This window comes from Lepidochelys olivacea, assembly GCF_965140295.1.
Source record: "Lepidochelys olivacea isolate rLepOli2 genome assembly, chromosome: 1".
Lineage (NCBI taxonomy): Eukaryota > Metazoa > Chordata > Testudines > Cheloniidae > Lepidochelys > Lepidochelys olivacea.
Window position 1 is genome coordinate 27901424 of NC_140411.1, and position 24241 is coordinate 27925664.

Here is a 24241-nt window from a genome sequence, read left to right on the forward strand (position 1 = left end):
TGTCTGGTGCAGTTATTTTAATATGGTGACGCCATTCAGATTATTGATAGCCTTATAAAACAGAGTTTGGGACACAGTGAAGCACTAAACAGGGAAATATTATACAAAGGGCAGGACAAGTAATGAGGTGAGACAGCTTTCCACAGAATGTGGTACGTAGCACACAAGATGGAAGGAATGATTGCTGAAATTTAGGACCCCTTTCGCATTGATTTAATGTTTTCACCTTTTCGCAGGTGTCTGGATATTCACTAGTTATTCAGGCAAGAGACAGTGGCATCCCTCCTATGTCATCATCTGTAACGGTCAACATAGACATTTCTGATGTGAACGATAATAGCCCTGTATTTACACCAGCCAACTATACAGCTGTAATTCAAGTAAGTGTATCCTGCACATCAAAAACTGATCTGACCTTTAAACATGAAAGCATTTGGTTACCATTAAGTTACTTTTGATCAGCCCAAGGTATATCAAATTGTCTCATTGCAAGCAAAGGATAGGCATGTTTTTCTGAACTCTTTGACAGGACTCTGTTTATGAGATTCCTCAGAATCTGCCACAGATTTTACCACTTATCCCAGCAACTCAAGAAGCTTTCCCCTTGTCTAAGAAATGTTTTTTATTCTTCTTCCACAATTGTAGCCATTCCAGTTGCCATGTCGGGCTCTCTTGTCTTTCCTGCCTGTCCCACAGCTAGATAAAGAATTAGCTTAAATTGTTTATAGAGGGTTCAAGCCCTCCTTGATCAGAGGAGAGAAGAAAATGAAAGAAGTTCTGGAATTTCCATTTCCCATACTCTCCTGAAGAGTTTCTGCACTCTTGACTAGTATATTCCATGTCTGGTACTGTGAAGATGGATCTATCTGTCTATCTTAGAGTTTTATACTGCCCCCCAATCACTGTGGTATCTCAGTGCCTTCCCCATAAAATCAAGAGCAATTGCAAAGTCCCTAGGGACTTCATGGAGTCTCTAGCACTTCTCCCTTTACAGGGTCAGAGCTCTCTTTGGGGTAGGTTTTTGGGGGCGGAGTTGGGAGAGAATCTAAATCTCTGGCAACCCCATGTTATCTGTTTCAGTGTATCTTGTGGGAAAACCATGAACATTGCATCACAATGGGATGCAGGCATGAAAAATTTTATGAAACAGCTTTTTGATATGATTACCTTCATAGTACTGGGGACAGTTAAATGTTCTGACTGGCAAAGCACTGCATCACCCTAGTAAATGCATGTTGGTCCTGCCAAATATACCAATGGCTGCCCAACCCTAAGCTAGGTGATGAGCCGACAAGAGGTTAAAGTTTTCTTCATTTTATTCAGTGTACTAATAATAATGGTCATGTGTAATAGATACAGTGGTGGTTAAAAAAAAAAAAAAGGCCCAAAATCTGGACTCCTCACTAGAGAATCTGTGTCAAATTCTGCTCTCAGTCACCTCTGTGCTTCCTGCCAAGTGAATCGTGTTCCATGTGTGTAACTGGAGCACAATGGGGTGGAATGTAAAAACTATGGGGAACTGCTGTGGAAAAACCATTTTCCTGTGTATTCTGAATGTTCTTTTAACAATATGGTGAGATACGTCATTGTAATTTCTCTTTATACACTGTGTATATGCATAAAGGAGAATAAGCCCGTGGGCACAAGCATTTTGCAGCTGGTAGTGACAGACAACGATTCTTTTCACAATGGCCCCCCGTTTACCTTTACCATTCTGACTGGCAATGAAGAGGAGGAATTTATGTTGGACCCACATGGAGTTTTGAGATCTGCAGTTATCTTCAAGCACATGGTAGCAACTGAATATATGCTCTGTGTGCAGGTATGGCCTTATTATTGCACATCAGCACAAACCAAGAAAATTCTCTTAGTGTCATGTCATTTTTGCCACTATTTTTATGTTTTATGTTTTTATGTTGCCTGTTTGTTTTGTTTTTAATTGATTTTATTTAGTTAGTCAATATAGTGCATTGCAACGTACAGTGCACAAAACAGTACATTTCCTTCACTGCTCACAAACCCAATTTCATATAAATATAAATAGGTAACCAGCCACCTTACCAATTTTATTTGTATGGAATGGGATTTGTGAGTAGCAAGCGTATGATTTAAGATTTTCATTTATTTTTTTATAAAGCTCAGGAAGGAAAGTAGGGGAATAGAATATCCAGGAAAAAAATACCTTCTGCTCATATAAACACACAACAAAATATTGTTATAGGGAAGGAAATCACACTGGTTCCTAAGTCCATAAATGTAGTAATACATTTTCCAAAACAGACCAAGAACTCATGAAAATTTTCCAGGTTTGTTTAGTTTAGAAGGGAGATGAAAAGAGAGCTGCTAATAGAAGTCACTACCGAGGAGCTTCATAACCAGAGTAATTTTTGTGACATCTAACTCAAAAGTACATTGTCTGCTTCTCTTCATGATTTACAGGGGGAAAACAGTTGGGTGTCATTCTGCAGCAAGCCTAAAACTCATAAGCACTGAAACCAATTTTATTCTCAAGCCTTATAGGAATAAAAAAACCCTTTTCCTAGCCTTTATTATAAAACTGCCAATTTTTAGGCCAAACTAATTTTCCTAAGCAAAGTTCTGGTGAGGCTATAAATAGCATATGTAATGGAAATGTGGTTGCAATTTTAGCTATGTACCTGTGACTGTGATATAAATGGAGTAAAAGATAGACATCATATTCTAAAATGTATCAAAATATATAGAAAAATATTGTGGTTGACTTTTGGAGGCTTAATGGACCCTTCGCATTCCTTTCTTATTTAAGGGCTTCTACAATTAAAACATTTTTAATGTTATTTGGAGTGTTTGGACCCTACCAGCATACCTGACAGTTCAGGGCAGCTGAAGGAAGAGCCTCTCTCTCTCCACTCTACCACCAGTCCTCCTTTGTAGTTTTTATTAACATTAAATTTGGAGGAGGGACAGGTCAACAAAATGACCTTTTTGGCTTTCCAGCCCTATTCAGGGTGAGGAGGAGTGATTTTCAGAGGTGCTCAGCACACACTGCTCCTACTGAAGGTGTATATATAATTCTTATTAGCATTCTATATTTTTTTCTTTTTCCTTGTTGATTTTTATAACCACATTCAATTCTCCAATAAAGTTCTTCGGATCAAGTGGCAGGTCTATGTTCTTTTGTTCTGTTCTCCTTCAGAGTGAGTAGTAAATCTTAATAGTGAGCTGAATGGAGCATTTTTATTACTGCACAAAAAGGACATTGATCCAAGTTTGCATAGCCTTCTGTCAGGAAGGCCTTGAGTTTTTTGTCAGACCTGCTCTATTGCTCTCTCTAAAAAGTGAAAATGATGCTATCATATGTGCTCTGGGTCACAGAGTCAGCTGTCCAAGCTCAGTTCTACTCTCATATTTTATTGTTAGTAATATAACATGCATCTTATTTCATCTTTGGAGGGTGATAAATTTTCTTTATTTCAAGCATGTTTCTTGAGTGATTTAGGTAAAGCAATACAGAAAGCAGTATTAAAAACGCCAACCCTAACTTTCTAAGATCCTCATAAGCTAAGCAGGGTCAAGGTGGATCAGAAACTTCTGAAGCATGCCCAGCTGCTGCAGAAAGCATTCTTGATGATTAAGTAGGTTGCACTCTCTTCTTTGAGTCAGTACTGAACCAAAGCTCCATCAGATGTGCAGGAGGGGCCATCATTCAAATGGGAATTTGAGACTAAAATAAAAAACCTGAGCATTTGTGGTAATTGATGTAATACCGGAGTACAAGTTCTGTCTGTGGTATTCTGGTCGTATTTCAGTCTGCCTATATGTTTCCCCCTGCAGTTCATTTAGATACAGTTTTCTTCATTTCCCTAAGGTGTTTTTGTATTCCACATCAGAGGTGGCAGCATTGCAATGTGGGGCCAAGTTCCTTTATGAATATAGTTAGTAAAGTACTTTGAAAAGAGTGTCAGGATGACAGACTTTATAAATATAGTAGTAGGGAGGAGGAGGAAGAGTGAGGATTTGTTACTATTGACTGTGATTTATGCGTGTGCTTGTTCTTTCCAAATTAAATTAGGCTAAAGATTCTGGGAAGCCCCAACAGGTATCCCACAGTTACATCCAAGTGCGGGTCATTGAAGAAAGCATTCACAAACCAACAGCCATTCCACTGGAGATTTTTATAGTCACCATGGAAGATGACTTTCCAGGGGGTGTCATTGGAAAGATTCATGCCACAGATCAAGATATGTATGACGTTCTCACTTATACCCTGAAGTCAGAGCAGAAAAGTCTCTTCAAGGTTAGCAGCCATGATGGCAAGATCATTGCCCTGGGAGGGCTAGATAACGGCAAGTACACGCTGAACGTGTCAGTTAGCGATGGTCGGTTCCAAGTGCCCATTGATGTTATAGTTCACATGGAACAGCTGATACAAGAAATGCTGCAGAACACGGTCACCATCCGATTTGAGAACGTTTCCCCTGAAGATTTTGTGGGGCTCCACATGCATGGGTTCAGGCGCACCTTGCGAAATGCTGTGCTCTCGCAGAAACAAGATAGCCTGCACATTATCAGCATTCAGCCTGTGGCAGGCACCAATCAGCTTGACATGCTGTTTGCAGTTCAGATGCACAACAGTGGATTCTATAAGCCTGCTTATTTGATTCAGAAGCTTACCAATGCAAGGAGACACTTAGAAAATGTGATTCACATCTCAGCTATCTTGGAGAAGAATTGTTCTGGACTGGATTGTCAGGAGCAGCACTGCGAACAAAGCCTGTCTATTGATTCCCATTCCCTGATGACCTATAGCACAGCGCGAATTAGTTTTGTGTGTCCCCGTTTCTACAGAAATGTACGCTGCACATGTAATGGTGAGTATGACTCCCTCTTCACCTTCAATCTTTCCACATTATGGGTTAGGATAGTTTTTGTTTCTCTGATGCAGATTGGAAGGGGCAGTTCAATTCATTTAGTTAAAGAGCATGTGGCAAATGTATGGTGGGAATTGATTTCTGAGGGTGGTTAAGAATTGTTCACGTTTATTTATGTAAATGGAAGATGGTGAACTTTCACCTTCTGTGACCAAAGGCCACTTTGCTGGAGGCATGGTAATCAGAGCCATCAACAAACCTTCTGCTGTGGTTTGCCACCCAATCTGTAACAGTACTGAATAGTACATAAAGTGTGGTCATGTCAGAAACTGGCCAGTCAGTATTTAGCGACTGCACCCAGCGTTTTGAAAGTGAGAATGATCTTTAACCAGAGGTGAAAGTAAGCCGGTACGCCCCGGTATGGCGTACTGGCAAGAGCTGGTGCACCGTACTGGGACAGCCCGGCTTCCCCAGGGGGCAATTTAAAGGGCCTGGAGCTCCCAGCAGTGGCACTGGTTCATGAAATTGTTCCGCAGTTTTGAAGGGATTTCATATGGGAACGGCCAACATATTCACTTGGTTGCCCATCTTCCTTCTGCTTCTGTGTACTAGGTAAAAAACCTCAAGCACTTATAATAATAGACCTGTTCCTTCTGTTTGCGTTGTTTTCTGTTCCTCATTCCACTTTGCTCAAGAGTGAAATAAGAAGCTGCTGTAAAATCAATACATGTAAACCTCCCTTCTCGTAAACATACACAGAGAGACGGGACTTTGTTTTCTGCTGGTGTCAATGGACAAAACTCCTGTGAAGTCAATGAGGCTGTGACAGTTTAGCAAAGAATTCGGCCCATAAAGACTGTGCACCACATTTTGCTCTCAGAACTGTATGGCAGATCTTCAGTGTGACAACCTAGCCTCCTTAAGGGTTTGCTCTTGCTCCTGTTAAAGTCAATAAGTGTCTTACCATGGACTTCAGAGGGGATTGGGTCAGGCCCCAATGCATGGAACTTCAGCTGGAGTCACTTGAGTCCTGCAGAGGGGAGATAATAGGGCCCTGATAGTTCAGGGAACGTGAGAAGATAAGAATATTGGAGTCGAGATCTTTTATGCACATTTAAGGGCTAATTGTTAAATGATAGTGTTAAGTGTTTCAAACAGCTTTAGATGTATGTTACAGTCCCTGCTATTATTAGCTATACAAAAGCTGTGCAATAGAGACTTCCATAGAATAGACGGTGCTATCATATCATCTAGCCAAGCCCCTAGGCCAGTGCAGGACTATTACGTACAGTATATTCTGTACTGTTTTGAAACTGTATCTTTGTCCAGTCTAGTTTTAAATGTACCAATCAATGGGGAATCCATACCTATCTTGGGAGACTGATAGATCTCACTGACAGCAATTTTCTCCTGATATTCAGTTTACATGTTCCCATTCTTATTTTCATTCCATTGTTGCTAATTATACCCTTTGTTTACCACCCAAAGCAGTTAACCTTGGTCAGTGGCATTTGCTCCCTTCAGATACTTGTAGAAAATTAACCTGCCTCACTCTCTTTAGTTTTTGTTAAAGCAAATCATAGATAGTTCTTTTAATCAGTCTTTCCTCAGAAGTGTGTATGTGTGTATTCTGTATGATAAACCATAATGAATGTGTATCTGCATATTTATGTGCATATAAATACAGCAAGTGGAAAAATAGTACACAAAATACTAGGATGGATTTCCTCATGGTTCCTTTAACATGATAGCTTTGGCAAGACACATTCAGCAGAATCAGTGTTCTACTATATTTGTTTCTAGAGTAGTTTAATGATCTAGCCAAATAAATATTGATAGATTGAAGAATGACAAACCTATTAAAATATTGCATATGTTTTCACTGATCAGATTCAGTTATAACCCAGGAAGCCTGAGTTTGAGCTAATTCACACATTCTTGAAATATGTATCAGACTTGGAACATAGTTCCCACTGCCAGATGTCACAAATATGCACAAATTATGCATGCCAGCTGTGCATAACCTAGATTACCTTTATGAGCAAACGGAGTTATCTAACACCAGAATGCTGAGAGACTATTAAAGCAGGTAACTTGTGAACCTCTAAAGATTCAGCAGCTCATTTCAGGTAGGATAACGCCCCAAAGTTCAGACACCTCAGCCTGAACCTTTAGAGTCAATAACTAAAAAATCTTGCAATAACAGGCTAACTCCTGAGATTTCTGGCATTTTTGCATCCAGTCATGTGAAAAGTACTGGAATAAACAGCCATTCCCATGGTATTTTGGTATTTCAGAGGCAAAAATGATACTTCATGTTACATTATCCTTTAAAAAAAAAACTAAGTAAAGATTTGGTCTGAATTTAGTTTTAGGACAAAGATTCACGGGGGGAAAGTTGGTTAGTTTTGTTGGAACTGATTTGTTCATACAGTCTTGCTCACACTCCCATTTCTAGCCCCTGTTAAGGAACTTCTATGAGGAGCATAATTTGCACTACACTCGACAGTTTTTGAAAACATGGGTTACAAAAATGTGTGTGTTAGGGAAGAGGATCGAATATGGTTCCGATGTAATCATTCAGGAGCCTTGTGAACACTGTCCCCAAAAGTGTTGTGTGGAAGTGAAAACTCACACATCTATATTAGAGTGCATATGGCTTCTTCTACAGTGTAACAGGAATAGATTATTCTGTCTTGTACCAAAATCTAAATTCATGGGAGGAAAGAAGGAATCTAAGCTTTAGGTCTTTTGGAGCTGTACCTGGTACATTCTGCAGGAAGGCAGAAATATCTGAATATAATGCACTGTGATCCTCTGCCACTAATAAATAAAAAAAGGGGCCCAATTTTTAGAGGAGCTGTGCCCCCTCAGGTCCCATTGTAGAAGTTGAGTGCACCGCACCCGCTAACAGGTCCTCGATACCTCTCATGACAGGGTCCGATGCATCCAGTCCTGACCATTGAACTCAAGTCCCAATACCAGTGTGCCAGACTCCCACTCTCTGCTCATTCAAATTCCTCCAAAAGACCAACTGACTCCCATGAAGCCTACACACAGATCCTGCCCCTTGTAAGCCATCATGGTAGTACAGCTAAGAAGGCTGAGTGAGAGAGGGGGATAGTATCTTCCCATCCAGTCTGCGCTTAGGCATTAAATAAAAGTGGTCTGATTTTTCCAAGGTGCCGAACACATTGTGTGGTATGGGGGGTCATTTTAATTGTTGGGCGCCATGTAATTTTATTGTAAATGTTACTAAAAATACTTAGTTTAGAGAAAGGGTAGGCCATCTCTTACTAATTGTTTCTTTTATTGCCATATTATGGGTGTGACTCCCCCTACTTAGTCACAGAGGTTCTTTTATGTGTCTTAGGAAATACCATGATTAAGACCAAGCAAAATAATCAGTTATTAATTGTGGTCATTTTACTAGTGAAAAAAGAAAGAGAAAGTATTAAATTAAATAACACAAATGAGAGAACAGATATAACAATACTGATACTTACATTACAATCTCTCCTATATTATATTGTTCTATGGAGGTCTTATAGCAGAGATTTCACCTTTGAGAATGGATTCCCTGGGCGATGGTGGGGTGCTTTTTGTTTTTTGGTAAGTTAAGACAAAGTATATTATTATCCAAAATTATTGTAAATTCAGTTTTAGTATCTTATTAGATACTTAAAACTGTGGATAAACAGGCAAAATAATGTGTTTAAGGGCAAGTGAAGCATGTCTGGTTGTTGGTAATAACTAAGCAGTTTGTAGTTGGCAAAGTAAGCAATCTTAAGTAAATCCTCTGAAATCAAAGGAAATATTGAAATTAGTTAATTAAAAGAAGCTATCTTAAAACAGGACAATTACAAATATTAAGAATCCTAAGTGTAATTAAATCCCACTATTTCTCTGATTACCAATGTTTATCCCATCTTCTCTCCAGCAATACATGGCCTAACCAGCTGGTGATTATCAGGAGAAACTATTAATATTTTATGTTACAATAGCATTTCAGTATCCCAATAAAATCATTATATGAATTGAAATCTAATCCATTGTCAGTGTTTTAGTTAACTTCTCTCACCTGTGCATGTTGAAGTTTGGGGAGGTCTTCCTTGGGTTGGTTTCTTCTTGAGTCTTTTATGTTTTTCTCAATTGTCTGTGGCAACTAGCTTGTAGAGATACACAGCATAAGTTGTGGAGTGTTTGCTGTCTAAGCAGAATAGCAGGGAGTGTGTGTATGAGAGGTGCTCACTTTGACTCTTTTATATGCATCACCTTCCGATTTTTAGGAAATTTACGGGAAAAGACATAGGCTTGTTGAAGATTCAAAGTTGGTTGCTGTCACCTTTTCATTGGCTTGATGTCTTCAGGTTTGGCTTAGGTGACACCTTCAGCTCCTGAATATACAATCTGTTTAATAAATATGCAACATTTCTTTCATCGCCTTTGTTCTTCTTGTGGACGAAAGCATCAGATAACTGTCAAAGCTAGTTTTAACTGTTTCTTTTTATTTGATCCATCTTCTGAGATATTCTTTCAACTTTACTAGAAAATGAAATTCTGTTTTGAAACAGTCCAAACACTCATGTTCTTTATATAAAAGATTTCAGTTCTCCAAACAGTCTTTTAAAATTAAATAACCTTTAGAAAGTTTTTTTTTACAACTTAAATAATATAAAAATGTGTTGATTCTTGTCATAGTTTTAGAAGAGATGATTCTTGTCTTCTGGAGTTGGATGAGGGTTTGCTTGCACACTGCCAGTAATTAATTAGCATCCTATTAATATGAATATTCTATACTTAAATAGCTTCTTATATTAGTACACAGTTATAGCATCAAATGACCTTGCTATATTTGTATATTAAACATCTTACTATTCCTACATTTAGATATCTTTGCAAACATACATCTCCAAAGGTGTTTGCAATTTCAACATTTAAGAAATAAACAAAAGTTTAAAACATCTCCAACAACATGTTTTTCTCTGAAGGTTTTAAGAACACAAGTAAGTTTTCTTGCAAGAGGGTGGAGGTTGGTAGAACCCCCACGGTACCTAGATGTATCGCTCTGGTAACACACCCTACATTCCAATCATATTCAGGTTTCTTCCTAAAACATGAATGTTTTACATGGTTTGTCATCTTGATGTTTGCTTGTCCTTGGGAAATAGGAGTAGAAATCTTCCTGAATTTCTTTGATTAGCTTTAACATTTTGTAACATAACTAGGTAAACATGTGTATTGTTATATTTCCAAGCTATAACATATTTGTAGTTATATCTTAATATTCAGTAAACATGTAAACAAGTTTAAGAACATGAGAACGGCCACACTGGGTCAGACCAAAGGTCCGTCTAGCCTACTATTCTGTCTTCCAACAGTGACCAATGCCAGGTGCCCCAGAGGGAATGAACGGAACAGGTGATCATCAAGTGATCCACCCCGTCTCCCATTCCCAGCTTCTGGCAAACAGAGGTTAGGGACACCATCCCTGTCCATCCTGGCTAATAGCAGAGGTGCAAGTAAGCCGGTACGCCCCGGTACGGCATACTGGCAAGAGTCAGTGTGCCGTACCGGGGCGGACTGGCTTCCCCAGGCGACAACTGAAAGGGCCTGGGGCTCCCAGCAGCGGCTGGAGCCCCAGGCCCTTTAAATTTCCACCAGAGCCCCGCTGCCAGAGCCCTGGGGTAGCGGCGGAGGGGCTCCAGCAGCTATTTAAAGGGCCCATTCTCAGAAGGGGCCCTGGCCGCTCTTTTCCGCCCCCCGTTCTCTCCTATGGGGGCAGAAGCTTGGTGCTGCCTTCTCCCGGGGCTCTGTCCTGCTGCTGCAGGGCAGGCTCCGCTGGCAGCCCAACTCCCCACTCCCCCTCCACTTCCCCCAGTGTGCTGCGTTCCCCCGCCCCCTCTCACTCTCTCTCCCTGCTGCCGATCAGCTGTTTGCTGGCATGAGGAAGCAGAGAAGAGGCAGGGGCGGGGCCTTGGGGAAGGGGGTGGAATCAGGGCATACCCCCTGCCATGAGCCGCTCAGGGCAGGGAGCTGGGAGCGACCCCAGCCCACACCCCCAGCCCTCTGCCCTGACTCCTGCACCCCCCTCACACCCCCCACGACCCCAGCCCACACCCCAGCCCTCTGCCCTGACTTCTGCACCCTTCCACACCCCATGCCCTGACTCCTGCACCACTCCACATCTCCACCCCTACCCTGAGCACCAAACGGGAGCTCCGGCACCCTCCCCCACCCCACATACCCACCTGCACCCCTTGCACCGAATGGGAGCTGCCCCAGGTAAGCGCTCCACACCCCAACCTCCTGCCCCAACCCTGAGCCCCCTCCCTCATTCTAGGACAGACCCTGCAACCCCCAGCCTGCTCCTGCACCCTAACTCCCTCCCAGACCTTGCATCCCCAGCCCTGTTCTCAGTGCACCCCCACCCTCAGCTTGGTGCAGAGAGAGACAAAGAGAATGGGCTAGAACCAGGGAGAAGTTAGGTACCCACTCTATGTGGGCAGGGGTATGTGTGGGGGATCCTGTTTACCCCCTCCCCAGCCCTGCTGCCCTTGCAGTTTAACCCCAGACCCTCCCTTGCTCCAAGGACCAACCCTAGCTCCCGCCCCACTGTGTTTTTGCCCCCAGCCCCTGCCTTGCTCCAGTCAGCAGGGACTAATTCTCCCCCCATGCCTCAATGTGCTAATCTTGCCCCGGCCCCTGCCTCACTCCAGCTGGGGACCAATCCTTCCCCCCCACCACCACCATGCCCAGCTGTGCTCTTGCCCCTGGCCTCTTCTTTCCCCAGGGGGGGCCCTCAGATATGTTTGGTGCCAGGCCCCCAAAAAGTTAATCCGGCCCAGGCCCTTTAAATTGTTCCTGGAGCCTTGTTGCCAGAGCCCTGGGGTAGCAGCAGCGGGGCTCCAGTGGCAAGTTAAAGGGCTGGGGCGGTAGCAGTGGCCCCAGACCCTTTAAATAGCCCCCTTTAAATCACCCCCGAATCCCAGGGCTCTCAGTTGCCTCTGCAGCTGGGAGCTGAGGGTGTGATTTAAAGGGCCCGGGGCTCCCAGCTGCTGCTCCCACAGACCTAGCCCCAGGCCCTTTAAATCCTGATTTAAAGAGCCTGGGGATTTAAAGGCCCCGCCTCTTCCGGTTGAGGCCCCACCCCCTCATCAGGACTCCAGAGTACCGGTAAATCCTTTAAGTTACTTTCACCCCTGGCTAATAGCCATTGATAGACTTATCCTCCATGAACGTTTGTAATGACCTAATAAAAAATAAGTTGTTATGAGATAATTAATATCATTTTTGCATTAATACTGAGGTCTCTCCCCTAAAACATGTACGCTGCCTTTGAAGCCAGTGCATCACCCAAGGTTGGAAAAAGTTGACTGTAGTCCATTGCTCTTTGAACCACAGTGCTTTTGAGCCACTGAAGTATAGATTACTTGCAAGGTCAGACTTTTTTCAGGGTAATCAACCTTTGGAATTCTGTGCCCCACAAGGTATCAGCAGAATCCATGTGGCTCAGATTTTAGAAGAGCTGTGGTTTGAGAGAGACTTGGCCCTGGAGTGAAAGGGGTGTGATTTTTAAGAGGAAGAAAGGAATTGTCACTGGGTTGTAGAGGAGATGGGATTCCCTTATGGTACTACATAATGCGATCAATGAGGAGAAGCTGCTGTTGATAGAGCATTGAGGTAGGGGATGTTGCAGAGAGCTGGTATAAAATATGAGGAATGAGGCCCAGAGGAGTGTGAGGCAAGTAGAGACAGGCAGAGTGGGAATTGCTACAGACTGGAAGGAGCTGGGGAGAATTTGGAGCCAGCAGAGGTAGTCAGGTATCCCAGCCAGTTCCACTAACACCAGGACAAATTCCCAGTTACATTAGAACAGACTAAGATGCCTGATCACCCTAGTCCAAGAGTACAATTGCAGTATGGCCAACCCAAGCATTCAAAAATTATGAGTCAGACCCCCCCACCAAAAAATCATAAGATTGTCTTAAAAAATTTAAGTTTTTTTTTTTTACAATAATAAGTTTGGGGTTCTTTTTATTTGCCTTGGTATTGTTAGCCTTTAGGAGTCACTTTCAATTTTTTCTCTGCAACCAAGAAAGTTAAACATTTACTTTTTAAAATGAAATCTGAGATTTTTTTAGATAATCACATGTATCCAGGAGCTGGGGCTTTCAGAAAAACACAAATCACCAAGACTTGGCAACACTGCAAATGGAATTGCATGGTTCTGGGTGATTCCTGCTTATATGTACAGGGATGGAGTAATTGCCACATTTAGAAATGAGAAAGTATTTTCCTCTTCATCATACTGGCAGGGACCTTGGAGTAGTTCCACCTCTTTCTAGAGCAATAAACAGAGATTATCTGTCAAAATCAGGCAGACCCCTCCCAAAATTTCCTGTCCATTACTGGTTGACCCTAACCCCATGTTTCTATGCAATACCTTCTTGGAAACAAATTTATTAATAGTAATGTGAGTTACATGGGAATGCCATGGATTTTCAGGACTTGCCTAGGGGAAAGAAAATCAATCCTAATCCATATCGTTGAATCTCTTTTGGAAAGAACAAAGAATGGTAAAAATGCTGGACTTCAGAGTGGAAATGTGACAACTCAATTATTGTATTTCAACTCTGGCTGTAAATCTTTGACAATGGATAACATATCCGTGCATTATTTTACAGTTTTACTCAGTGCAGTTATGAAATCAGCCTGAACATGCACATTAGCCAAAACAATGCAATACAGCAGTGCATGATTTGTAGCTTATGCACTTATAATCATACAGATAGGCATAAAACATTTCTTCTCCCAGGTTTGAATATTTTAAAACTTCTGTCACAGCTGTGAAATCCACAGGATGAATACAAAGTTGATTTTCTTGTAGTTTATCTAAAAAAACCATTCGTGGTCTGCCAGCGTAAGCTTACATCTTCACAGTGATAATAAATATATTAGATTCTTTCCATATACTTTTGAACCATGGAATGATGAATCTGAACCACAAATCAAGAGTTAGAATCAGCTAAAAAGTGGCAGAGAGTGATAGAGAAGTCAAGTATTGATTTATTGCTTAATGTCAGAGATTTTAATCAAAGGTTAAAGGGTTGTGAAAATGTGCAATGCCACATTCTGAAATCTCAGCAGTTCAGCATATTCACAAGCTCTGGGGTTTTTGCCCAAGTGACTTGTCTATTTGTCAGCTACAGAGAGGCTCACTTAAATTACTACCTTACAAAAGGTTTAAGTGCGTTGAAAGAACAGATGTACTGTGCAGATAGAGCATACACCTAATAAGAATGTATTGATAAAGCTGATGGAATTAAACAGTAAATTATAACCTTTCTATGGAACATTTTTGCCATTCTCTAGAGAATTATGTCCCTGCTATAGAAATCTATAGGATTGTTGTTTCTTAAGAAGAAAACAGACACCCAAAAACACCTATGGAAAATATCTCATTCTCAGTTAAATTCTGTCGTTTTATAATATTTTCTATAGAACCCTGTTAAATTAAATTTCCATAGAAGCCTGTTGATTTCATCCCTTTTGGTATCGATAGGAGTTGAAATGTGATAGTATATCACTAGTATTATTCATGAGAGGCAAAGTGGGCGAAATAAGATCTTTTATTGGACCAATTTCTGACGGTGAAAGAGGCATGCTTTTGTGCTTACACAGAGCTCTGCTTCGTTATTATGCATGTTAATATACCCTATTACACTGATTAATAATGATTGCCATGTATCATTTTACATCAGTGCTCATTTCCTGCACAGACATCTCAAACAAATGTTTGACAAAGGAGGGGAGGTGTAAAAAGATTAAACTGACTGTGTTGCTCACCAAGCATAGACATTTATAGTCTCTGCCATGTTTATAGGCAGACCATCTCCACTTTGAAACCTACAGTAATAAGTTGTCTGTTTCCAGAAAATACCTACAGTGACAGGTAACTTGAGCTATGCTTAGTCTGAGCCCTGCTTGGCTTGTACAGAAGTGTGTTAGTAACGTTGTCTCTTTCATAACTGCAAGGGGTAGGAGGGGATTGCTCTATTACAAGTTCATTACTTTCTTTATACACTGTAAATAAAATACATGCACTAAAAAAAAAACCCACATTCAAATTGCATTAAGGTTGTGACACAAAGCAGGAACAGCAAATATTCAGTAAGGGGGGACTCTCCTGTCCTTATACATCTCAGAGCAGATTTTAATTTAAGTTTGACAGACGAGGAAGTGCTAACCCTATCCATCCCCTACCACTGGCCCTCTCTCTGTTCAAGCCCTAAATACAAATCAACAGAAGCAAATAAATCCCAAGCATAGGCAGGCGTGCCATTTTCCAAGTCTGTGCACAACCACATGTATTTCACTAGAAGTCCCACAAACTCATCCAAGGGCAGAACTTGGCCCAGTGCATGTTAATTTCCTTTACATTTCTTTGTGGTGTCTAAAAAGAAAGTCTCTCTTTCTAGAAACATTTGAGGATTGATATGTTGAGCTTCAGTGGCTCCCTCAGAGGCTGTGTGGTCATTTGTATTGTGGTTTACAGTGTTTACAGGCCTTTCCAGACTGAGGTAATTTAAATATATATGTATTTTAAGGGCTTTTAAAAAGACAAAATAAGGTCCCGATCCAGAATCCATTAAATTAAATGGGAACTTTCCATTGACTTCCATTAGCTTTAAATCAAGCCCTTAGCAGCCATCTGAATTTGTTGGGTGTTAACATATTTAGGGATTTTTTGAAGTGCTTGCAGTGCCTGTGTTGTAAGGAAAGATTTTAATCAAGGTTTACACCTCGGGGACTCAGTTCTTCCTCCAGACTACCCTTTGCAGTCAGCGGGAGATCTTCATGGATAGAGGTCAAACCAAAATTGTGTCCTGGGTTGGCAAACCTAGTCAGAATCCTTATGAAAGTACTGATGGTACATCAGCTGTCAGGGCTTTTCAAAGTTTAAGTAATTTTAACCCGTTTACATATGCCACTAAATACAGTTTGAATATTTTAAGGATTATTTGCCCAATTTAAGTCTGTAAATTGAAGCTAGCTATTTAGAGTGTTAAACTTCTCCTGTCTTAAAAATATATCATTTAAAATAACCCATCCGATTATTTTTTAAATTAAAAAAAAATCTCCACCCTGAATCCGTTGCAGGATAATATGTAGCTTCAAAGACAGAAAAATCCTGTCCATTCCTCCTTTTTTGTCCAGGATCCCAGATGCAGTGTAGTTTATGCAGCCCAATTTGGGAGGGAGGGAGCAGGATTTGTGGTGCCTAGCAGTGTGTCCAGCTTTATGGGATTGCTTTCCCCTTCTGGAAGGATCAGCATGCCATTGTGGAGCATGAGGATACTGCAGTACCGCCTGCACAAGGAGCTCTCCTTACACTGTGCAGCCTGGGCGTGGCTGTCCTTCCTGCCTGCGCAGAATTCTCCCAACTTAAGGCAAGGCAAAAGAAGGTTGTAGCCCCTAGTAATGTGTTTCATGGGTCAGCTCTAGATCCCCTTCAGAGAGGGGGTTTGGAACGACAACACTGGCAAAGCCATCATGACACCAGTCAATTGGTCATAATTGTTTATTATTATTATTTATTGATTTGTCTTATAGCAGCACCTAAGCACCCACTCAAGGACCAGCACCCCATTATGCTAGGCACAGTACGCACACTTATTTAAAAGACATCTGTGACCCAAAGAGTTTACAATCTAGATTTAAATTCTGTTACAATTTTTAAGTCTCTTTCTGCTTCCTGTTGCCAAGGTGCATGTTTGACGTATTCTTAACAGCATGTTTCAATTGGTCACAGGAGGGCTGTGTCCTGGGTCCAGCGATCCCTGTATGGAGAAGCCATGTCCAGGGGACATGCAGTGTGTGGGGTACGAAGCTAGTCGAAGGCCATTCATCTGCCAGTGCCCACCAGGGAAGCTCGGAGAATGTTCAGGTGCAGATTCCTCCAAAAGAGTAACCAGGAAATACTTAAAAGTGTGATTTTTATATAAGAAGTGCGGCCGTTGTATCATAATATGGAGAGTTGCTATTGAAGTCAATGGGAGTTGTGTATGCACACCTCTCAGGATCTGGTCTCACTCATTTACTTATGAGTGTTGTAAAAGAAACTGGTTGTCCAAACCTGGTACTGCATATATACCCGATTCTGCTTCTACAAACAAAACTCCCATTGACTGAATCTGATCAGGATGGTGCCCCAAATCAGTAAAACATGGGACTTTTGAGAAGACAGTTCTTTCTAGAGAACTGCTGTCCTTGAATACTGCCCTGCTAGTGGCAAAGCACTTTGGGATCCTTTAGGAGATATTAATTCAAGGTTTTACTTGTTATTAACATTCATAAAGTTTGTAATTTTTGTGATAAAAATACCATGTTATCTTGAAAAAAACATTTCAGGAACTTTGTACATTTTGTTCAATTTATGTTAACCACCAAGGCACCAGGGTCCTAATGCAAAGTCAAGCAGACCATTTCCATTGACTTCAATGGGCTTTGAGTAGGACTCGGAGTCAGAAATATCCTGATGCTAACAGAGGGTGCAGATTCCCCAGCAAATTCTGATTTCTGGTGCTCTGCTAGAGCTAAATCCTTCTCACCTTACACCTGCCAGTAGTTCCAATGAAGTCAATAAGGCTTCCTGTCTGAGAATGGTGAGCTGGATTTTCCCCCTTATTAGGAAATTATAATTATAAATTATTAGATTTCTCCCCAAATCTGTGGTGTGTGGTTTGCAATGGAGACAAGTTTTTAATCAGTCAATGGTGGGTTTTATTTAAAAGTTTCTTCTTTGTTAGCTACCTGTGTTCTGTAACTAACTTCATTTGCAATTGTAGGATAATTTCATGTGTCTCTGCTCATTTCTGAACATTAAAAGAATATGTATCTTCTCAAAATGGTTGTTTCAGGGCACACTTCCCTTAGTTTTGCTGGGAATAGTTACATCAAATACCGGGTTTCTGAAAATAGCAAGAAAGAAGAATTCAAGCTGGCTCTGCGTCTACGAACCTTGCAAAGCAATGGGATTATAATGTACACCAGAGCGAATCCCTGTATAATTCTGAAGGTAATTAAAATGTTATCTTTCCTGCACTTATTTTCTTGATTATATGTTTTCTCATTGGCTCTTGCTTTGGGGAATGTTGTTCTCATTTCAGCTGTGGATTGAGAAGATGAAGATTGATCTGTTTCATGGTAACAGGGAAAAGCAGCAATTTCAACAAAAACAACAAACAAAAAAGCAGCTTGATATGCATTGCAGTAGTAGTATTCTTTGAATATGGACCATTGGGTGCTTTATCTTATATGACCATTGTATCGATTGGTCCTGCTTTGAGCAGGGAGTTGGACTAGATGACTTCCTGAGGTCCCTTCCAACCCTGATATTCTATGATTCTATGTGACTAGGCGCAAGAGCCGATCTACTTGAGATGTAAGACCTGGCCATTCAGATGATTGTGTATTCTAAGCCACACTTGTTGAAAAGGCTGTTTTTCCTCTGCATCTGTGTGATTGGAAAATGAGCCTTCATACCGCTGAATCACAGTTAATTTCAAAAACTTTTTTTTTTATTTTTTAAGAAAAGCTTCTCTGCTTGAATGAGGTGGCTTATCGAATCAGAGAGTTATGATTGTTCTTCCAGAAGGCTGGGGGTAGGTGAAGATACCTACTGTATTGAATGAAGTCTCTATGACTTTGACTCTTTGCTGAACTGCCTAAAGTGTGGTTCTATGGAAGGCCAAATTTCTGTAGAGCAGGTTAAAAGAGAAGGATAAACAGTTCCAACAGCCTCCATGTATAATACTTCTGCTGGAATCCCGAAGGCATTGAATGAAGACAATGTGACCGATTGTATCTTTCCCATGTACTGTAAATCAGCAATGGAAGAAATGGTACAAAGCATTTTGTATTTGTGTTTGCAATTTTTGGATTTTTTTTTTGTTTGTTTGAATGTTCAGGTAAATTTAAAACAGTGACAGCAATTTTTAGTGTACAGCAAATATCTCTTTAGCTGTTGTGCTTAAATACAAAAAATGTTTCATGAGTACAAGTATTGTGCCTTTCACCTGGGGCAAGGAGAGCAGGGAAATCAGCACAGCTCAGGCTTGTATGAGACCTAATTGTTTGGAGATGTAAAAAAGGCCATTGCTTGAATTTTCAAATATGAGGGTGCTAGTGGTTTCCAAATAAGAGTTTAACATGGACAAAAATTCTGTCTTTTTCCTAATCTCGTTCTTGGAAATGGCTGAACTATTTTGGATGAAGTTTCCCAAAAAAATTCAACCTGAAGCAGACACTCATAAATAAAACTTCATCCTGAATAATTAAAGTTTGGTAAAGTTGTAAGAAACTGAAAATAGGATCTTATGATGAGAAGTGTCAGGCAACGTTGACAATAGATGGCTCAATTAGCCCTGTCTGTAATGCATATGCAATACTCAGATGATAATCCCACATTCGTATAGTGCCTATCATTTCAATGGATCACACATTTAGTTAACATTACCAACAGGGGCTTGGGTACTATGGTGACAGACACTTAAGAAAACCTAAAATAGAGAGAAAGCATACTCCAGTGGTTAGGGTATGATATGGAGATTTGGATTCCTTTCGCTGTTCTGTCATGGACTTTGTGCCATCTTGGGCAATTCACTTAGGCCAAATTTTTCAAAGCATCTTTAGCTCATTTGAGAATTAGACTCCTAAGCCAATTGTGAAAATGGGATTTGGCTCCTAAATCTCTTAGGCACCTTTGAAAAATTGATGCTATCTGTAAAATGGGTGTTGTGAGTATTAAAGATTGTGAGCCACTCAAACACTATGGTAATGCCGGTCATATGGGTATCTAAGATTGCTAGACTAGACAGAGGTCTCTAAATGTGAGACTGTTATTCAGAAGATTTGAGTATTGCTTTCAATTAAGTTAAATCTGCTGAGCTATTCCAAAGAAGGGGATAATGGATTGATCCCGCAGTGTGCAGAGCACTCTGACCCAATCCAACAAAGCACTGAAACATTTGTTTATTTTCATACACATGAAGTCATTGAGACTATACACATACTAAGTTTTAAGCACCTGCTTAGGTGCTTTGCTGGATCAGAGCCAGATGGCTCAGCACTTCACAGAATCAAGCCCTAAATGAGGGTAGAAAATGGAACAATATTGATGTTACCAATTTTAGGGCTTTGTGTGAAACTCTCTTGAGGCCAAAAGAGATATTTAAGGCATATTGTACCATTGATTTTGAAATAGGCCTTCACCACCACCACCACAGATATCTACTTAAAAATTGATAGCACAATAAGGTCTTTAATGTTTAAGTGACCAGCTTAATTTTGGAAGCTCATACGTTTATGATAACTCAAGGGATGGAAATGCTTCATAATCATAACACAGGGTCCTTCTTCACTGAATAATCAATTTAATTGAACAAACTGCTTGTCTACCATCCTGTTCAAAGCTTACTAGTTATAGTATGTTGGTATAATAAGGGTGTTATTTATTTTGTTGTTTCAGATGAAGCAATTTATCCATTGATTTAGAGACATCAGCCATTCTAAAAGTAAATTATTTCAGATGTATGCCTCCTGATTTTAAGCTGTTGGAGCAAAATGAGATGTCATTCAGTTGCATTTTCCCTAGGAATGATTACACATGCAGAGAATTGCATCACGCGTTCCTTTCTCTCGTGTAATTCTATCAGTGAAAAGTAATAAGGTTAACCAAGATTAGGCCATTTTGGATGAGAATCCTCATTTAAGTCCCGCTTGGTTTATAAAATCAGAGATTAAAAAAATAAAGACTGACTTTCCTGTCATGCAATAAATGTAACTGTTGAATAGTATAAGGTGATCATATGTTTTTTAGTCCAGACAGTCAATGTGAAACTTTGCACAGCTTAGTTAAGTGAATTTTATACATTGTAACGTATTATTACAACATCACCTCATGCAGGATAAGATTGAAGCTTGGGTGTGATCCCAGGTGTTGCTAGAGTTGAAGCAAGTAATATTTCAGTATTAAATATACCATTTTACACACATAAACCTGAAATGTAACAAAACATTTCCCTAGATAGATCAGTAGGCATCATGTTGTATTCATGGTATGTGATTGCAGGTGGACTATGCAAGCCTAAGGTGGTTTGAGAAGAACCATTTGATCATTTTATTACCTGTGTTGATGTACAGATCCAAGCCCCTCTGCCAGGCTAATATTTTAATGTAATTTATAATATTCATTTTGCTTATTGAATGAAACAATCAAAATGTACCAATTTGCATCACCCTTACGAAGCACCTCTGCACATCTCTGCCTATTTCACATATTTCATGAATTTTATATATTTGTATGCTAGAGCACGTACGTGTATCCAAATATATATTGACATTAGAGCCCATGCAGCTATAAGGAGAGAGACTTTAAGGTAAGTTGTGTTCTGAGGTAGGAAGCACTCAGCTGTTCAGGAATTACCACTTTAAAGAAACACTGGCTGCCCTGCAGTGAAGCTATAGCATCATTCTTTAATTTGATCAGAGTGGGTCTCCACTGGGGTCCCGCGGACTGTACGACCACAGGATGGGGCAACTTGCACCTCGCTGTATGTGCAAAAGTAGCACCAGAGGCTCAGTTCTGAGTGGAAGTCTGGTCTGGACCAGCAAACCGTTAGTCATCCCATTTAGATCCAAAGGCGTAAAAGCTATTTGCATGGGAATCTGCAGGCCCTGGACTTGAGCATCAGCTTTTAATTTGATTTGCATAACACTTGCTAGCATTTACCATCTTCAGACAAAATTTTAGCTCTGTTTCCCCATATCTCTCAATGCAGCACCAAAAATTAGATTGGACAGCCTGTCCTAAGGAAGGGGCAGCACCTTGCTGCGCTACCCCAGGGGGAGACAAGAGGTGAATTGTCACTCAGTTAGCAACAATTTCTCCTTTACCCAATGCCTGCTCTGGGGGAAGGAGTAACTTGCTTCACCTGTTTTTGTGAAGCAGTTTATTTCTCCCTGTGTGTCTATCCAGCTTCTGTAGCCAGCAAGTAGGGGGTGGCTGGGGCCAGGACTCCTTCTGCTCTCAGCCCCTCCCAACCCTCTTACTTATAGCACGTAGGTCCTGCTTTGCCTACTGCAGCTGAAGTCGCAATTTGAGCAGGACACCTTCTTCCCTTGCACATTAAGCACTGTAACTGTCTGCGCATTTGTCTTTCTAAAGTACTTTATAGCCTCCATCCCTGTTGTATCTGAGCAACTCACAATCTTTAATGTATTTAATGTAGGGCTATTATCCCCATTTCCCAGATGGCAAACAGAGGCACCACGGTCACACAGGAAGTCTGTAGCAGAGCAGGGCCATAAGAGCAACCATACTAGGTCAGACCAATGGTCCATCTAGCCCAGTATCCTGTCTTCTGACAATGGCCAATGCCAGGTGCCCCAGAGAGAATGAACAGAACAGCTAATCATCGAGTGATCCATCCCCTGTCGCCCATTCCCAGCTTCTGGCAGTTAGAGACTTAGGAGGCCCAGAGCATGGGGTTGCATCCCTGATCATCTTGGCTAATAGCCGTTGATGGATCTGTCCTCCATCAACTTATCTAATTCTTTTTTTAACTCAATTGAACTTTTGGCCTTCACAACATCCCCTGCCAATGAGTTCCTGGTGACTGTGCATTGTATGAAGTAGTTCTTTCTTTTGCTTGTTTTAAACCTGTTGCCTATTACTTTAATTTGAGTGACCCCTGGTTCTTGTGTTATGTGCAGGGGTAACTAGTACTTCCTTACTCTCTTTCTTCACACCATTCATGATTTTATAGACCTCTATCATATGGCCCCTTAGTTGTCTCTTTTCCAAGCTAAAAAGTCCCATTCTTTTTAATCTCTCCTCATATAGAAGCTGTTCCCTATCCCTAATCCCCTCTTATCCCAGGACAGCTTACTTTGGTGAGGGACCTTGTCAAAGATTTTGTGAAAGTCCAAGTAACTATATCCACTGGATCCCCCTTGTCCACAAGTTTTTTGATCCTCTCAAAGATTCTAATAGATTGACGAGGCATGATTTCCCTTTACAAAAGATGTATTGATTCTTCCCCAACAAAGCGTGCTGATAATTCTGACCTTTCAAACAGTTTCCCTGGTACTGAAGTTAGGCTTACTGGCCTCTAATTGCCAGGATCGCCTCTGGAGTCTTGTTTAAAAATTGGCATCCTATTAGCTATTCTCCAGTCATCTGGCACAGAGGCTGATATAAGTGACAGGTTACATACCACAGTTAGCAGTTCTGCAATATTATATTTGAGTCCCTTCAGAACTCCTGGGTAAATACCATCTGGCCCTGGTGACTTATAACTGTTTAAGTTATCAGTTTGTTACTGGTGACATGAGTGCAGGTCTCCCAAGTCCTAGGTTAGAGCTGTAACCCCTGGACCATCCTTGCTCTCTCCAAGACTTGCCTTGTGTGTGTTTTTCATTTAATGAAATGGACGTGAAATTTCAGAGCATACAGAGGAGCTGTAATATTTAATAAACATATGAATGGGAAGGAATAAAACAGATGAAAAAAGAAAAGAAAGAGAAGATCAAGCTACAACAGAAGATATGTAAAGTATTTTTAAACTCTAGATCCTTTAAAACTTTGTCTCCCAGATAAAAACTGTGTCATGTTTGTCCCAAGAGTGTGTGTACGGTGCTGTATTTAGACAGATCACTGGAAAAGCATGGTACATGGATACCGGTAAAAGGCATGTCGATAATGGACCTGTCAGGGTATAATGAGCCTTATGGGAGTTATATGTATATAATATGCAGGAGAATAGACTCCATAGTAAGCATAATAAAAGCCTTTAGGGAAAGAACTGTATTTACTGCTCCTGTGATGGCTACTTTTCAAAGCACTTCTCCTCCTCCTCCTCCCCCCCGCCCCTTTGTATTTTGTATTTAGACCATGTCAAGTCAAAATTTGAAACTGCCTGTCTAAACTGCTCCTACAAAATTGGGGTGTTTTAATTACTGCATGGGGGAAGATAAACTGCCCCTTCTTAAATTAAAAACAACAACTGTAGTTTGAGGGGCCATCTTGATGATCAAAAGATTCCTCTTCAGTTGATAGCTTAATAGGCCAGCTTTTAATTTAAAGTAATTGTTGATAGCCAATTTTTAAGCCCTCTGAGATAAGACTTTGAAATGGAAGGTGAATCCAGACTTATTCTTACACACAACTCTCAGCCTTTTCCTTTATTGACCTTTGGGAGTAGAAGACAACAGTTTAGATTTCTAACTCTGTCAGTTACATTTGTTGTGTTAGAAACATTTCCAATTCTGTATAGTTCCATCAGACTCCTACAGGTTTGTCTAGTCAAGGGCTTTTAAATAAAGGG

The 24241-nt window shown here is 40.8% G+C and overlaps 1 protein-coding gene across 1 annotated transcript in view; it reads left to right on the top strand.

Moving 5' to 3' along the window:
- Nucleotides 1-24241, top strand: part of FAT3 (FAT atypical cadherin 3) — a 561724-nt gene that overhangs the window by 496526 nt on the left and 40957 nt on the right. Inside the window, exons 19-23 of the mRNA XM_084627262.1 lie at nt 237-380; nt 1625-1822; nt 4052-4850; nt 16666-16800; nt 17774-17931. Coding sequence (XP_084483388.1) covers nt 237-380; nt 1625-1822; nt 4052-4850; nt 16666-16800; nt 17774-17931 — 1434 coding nt within the window. The remainder of the gene's footprint in view (nt 1-236; nt 381-1624; nt 1823-4051; nt 4851-16665; nt 16801-17773; nt 17932-24241) is intronic.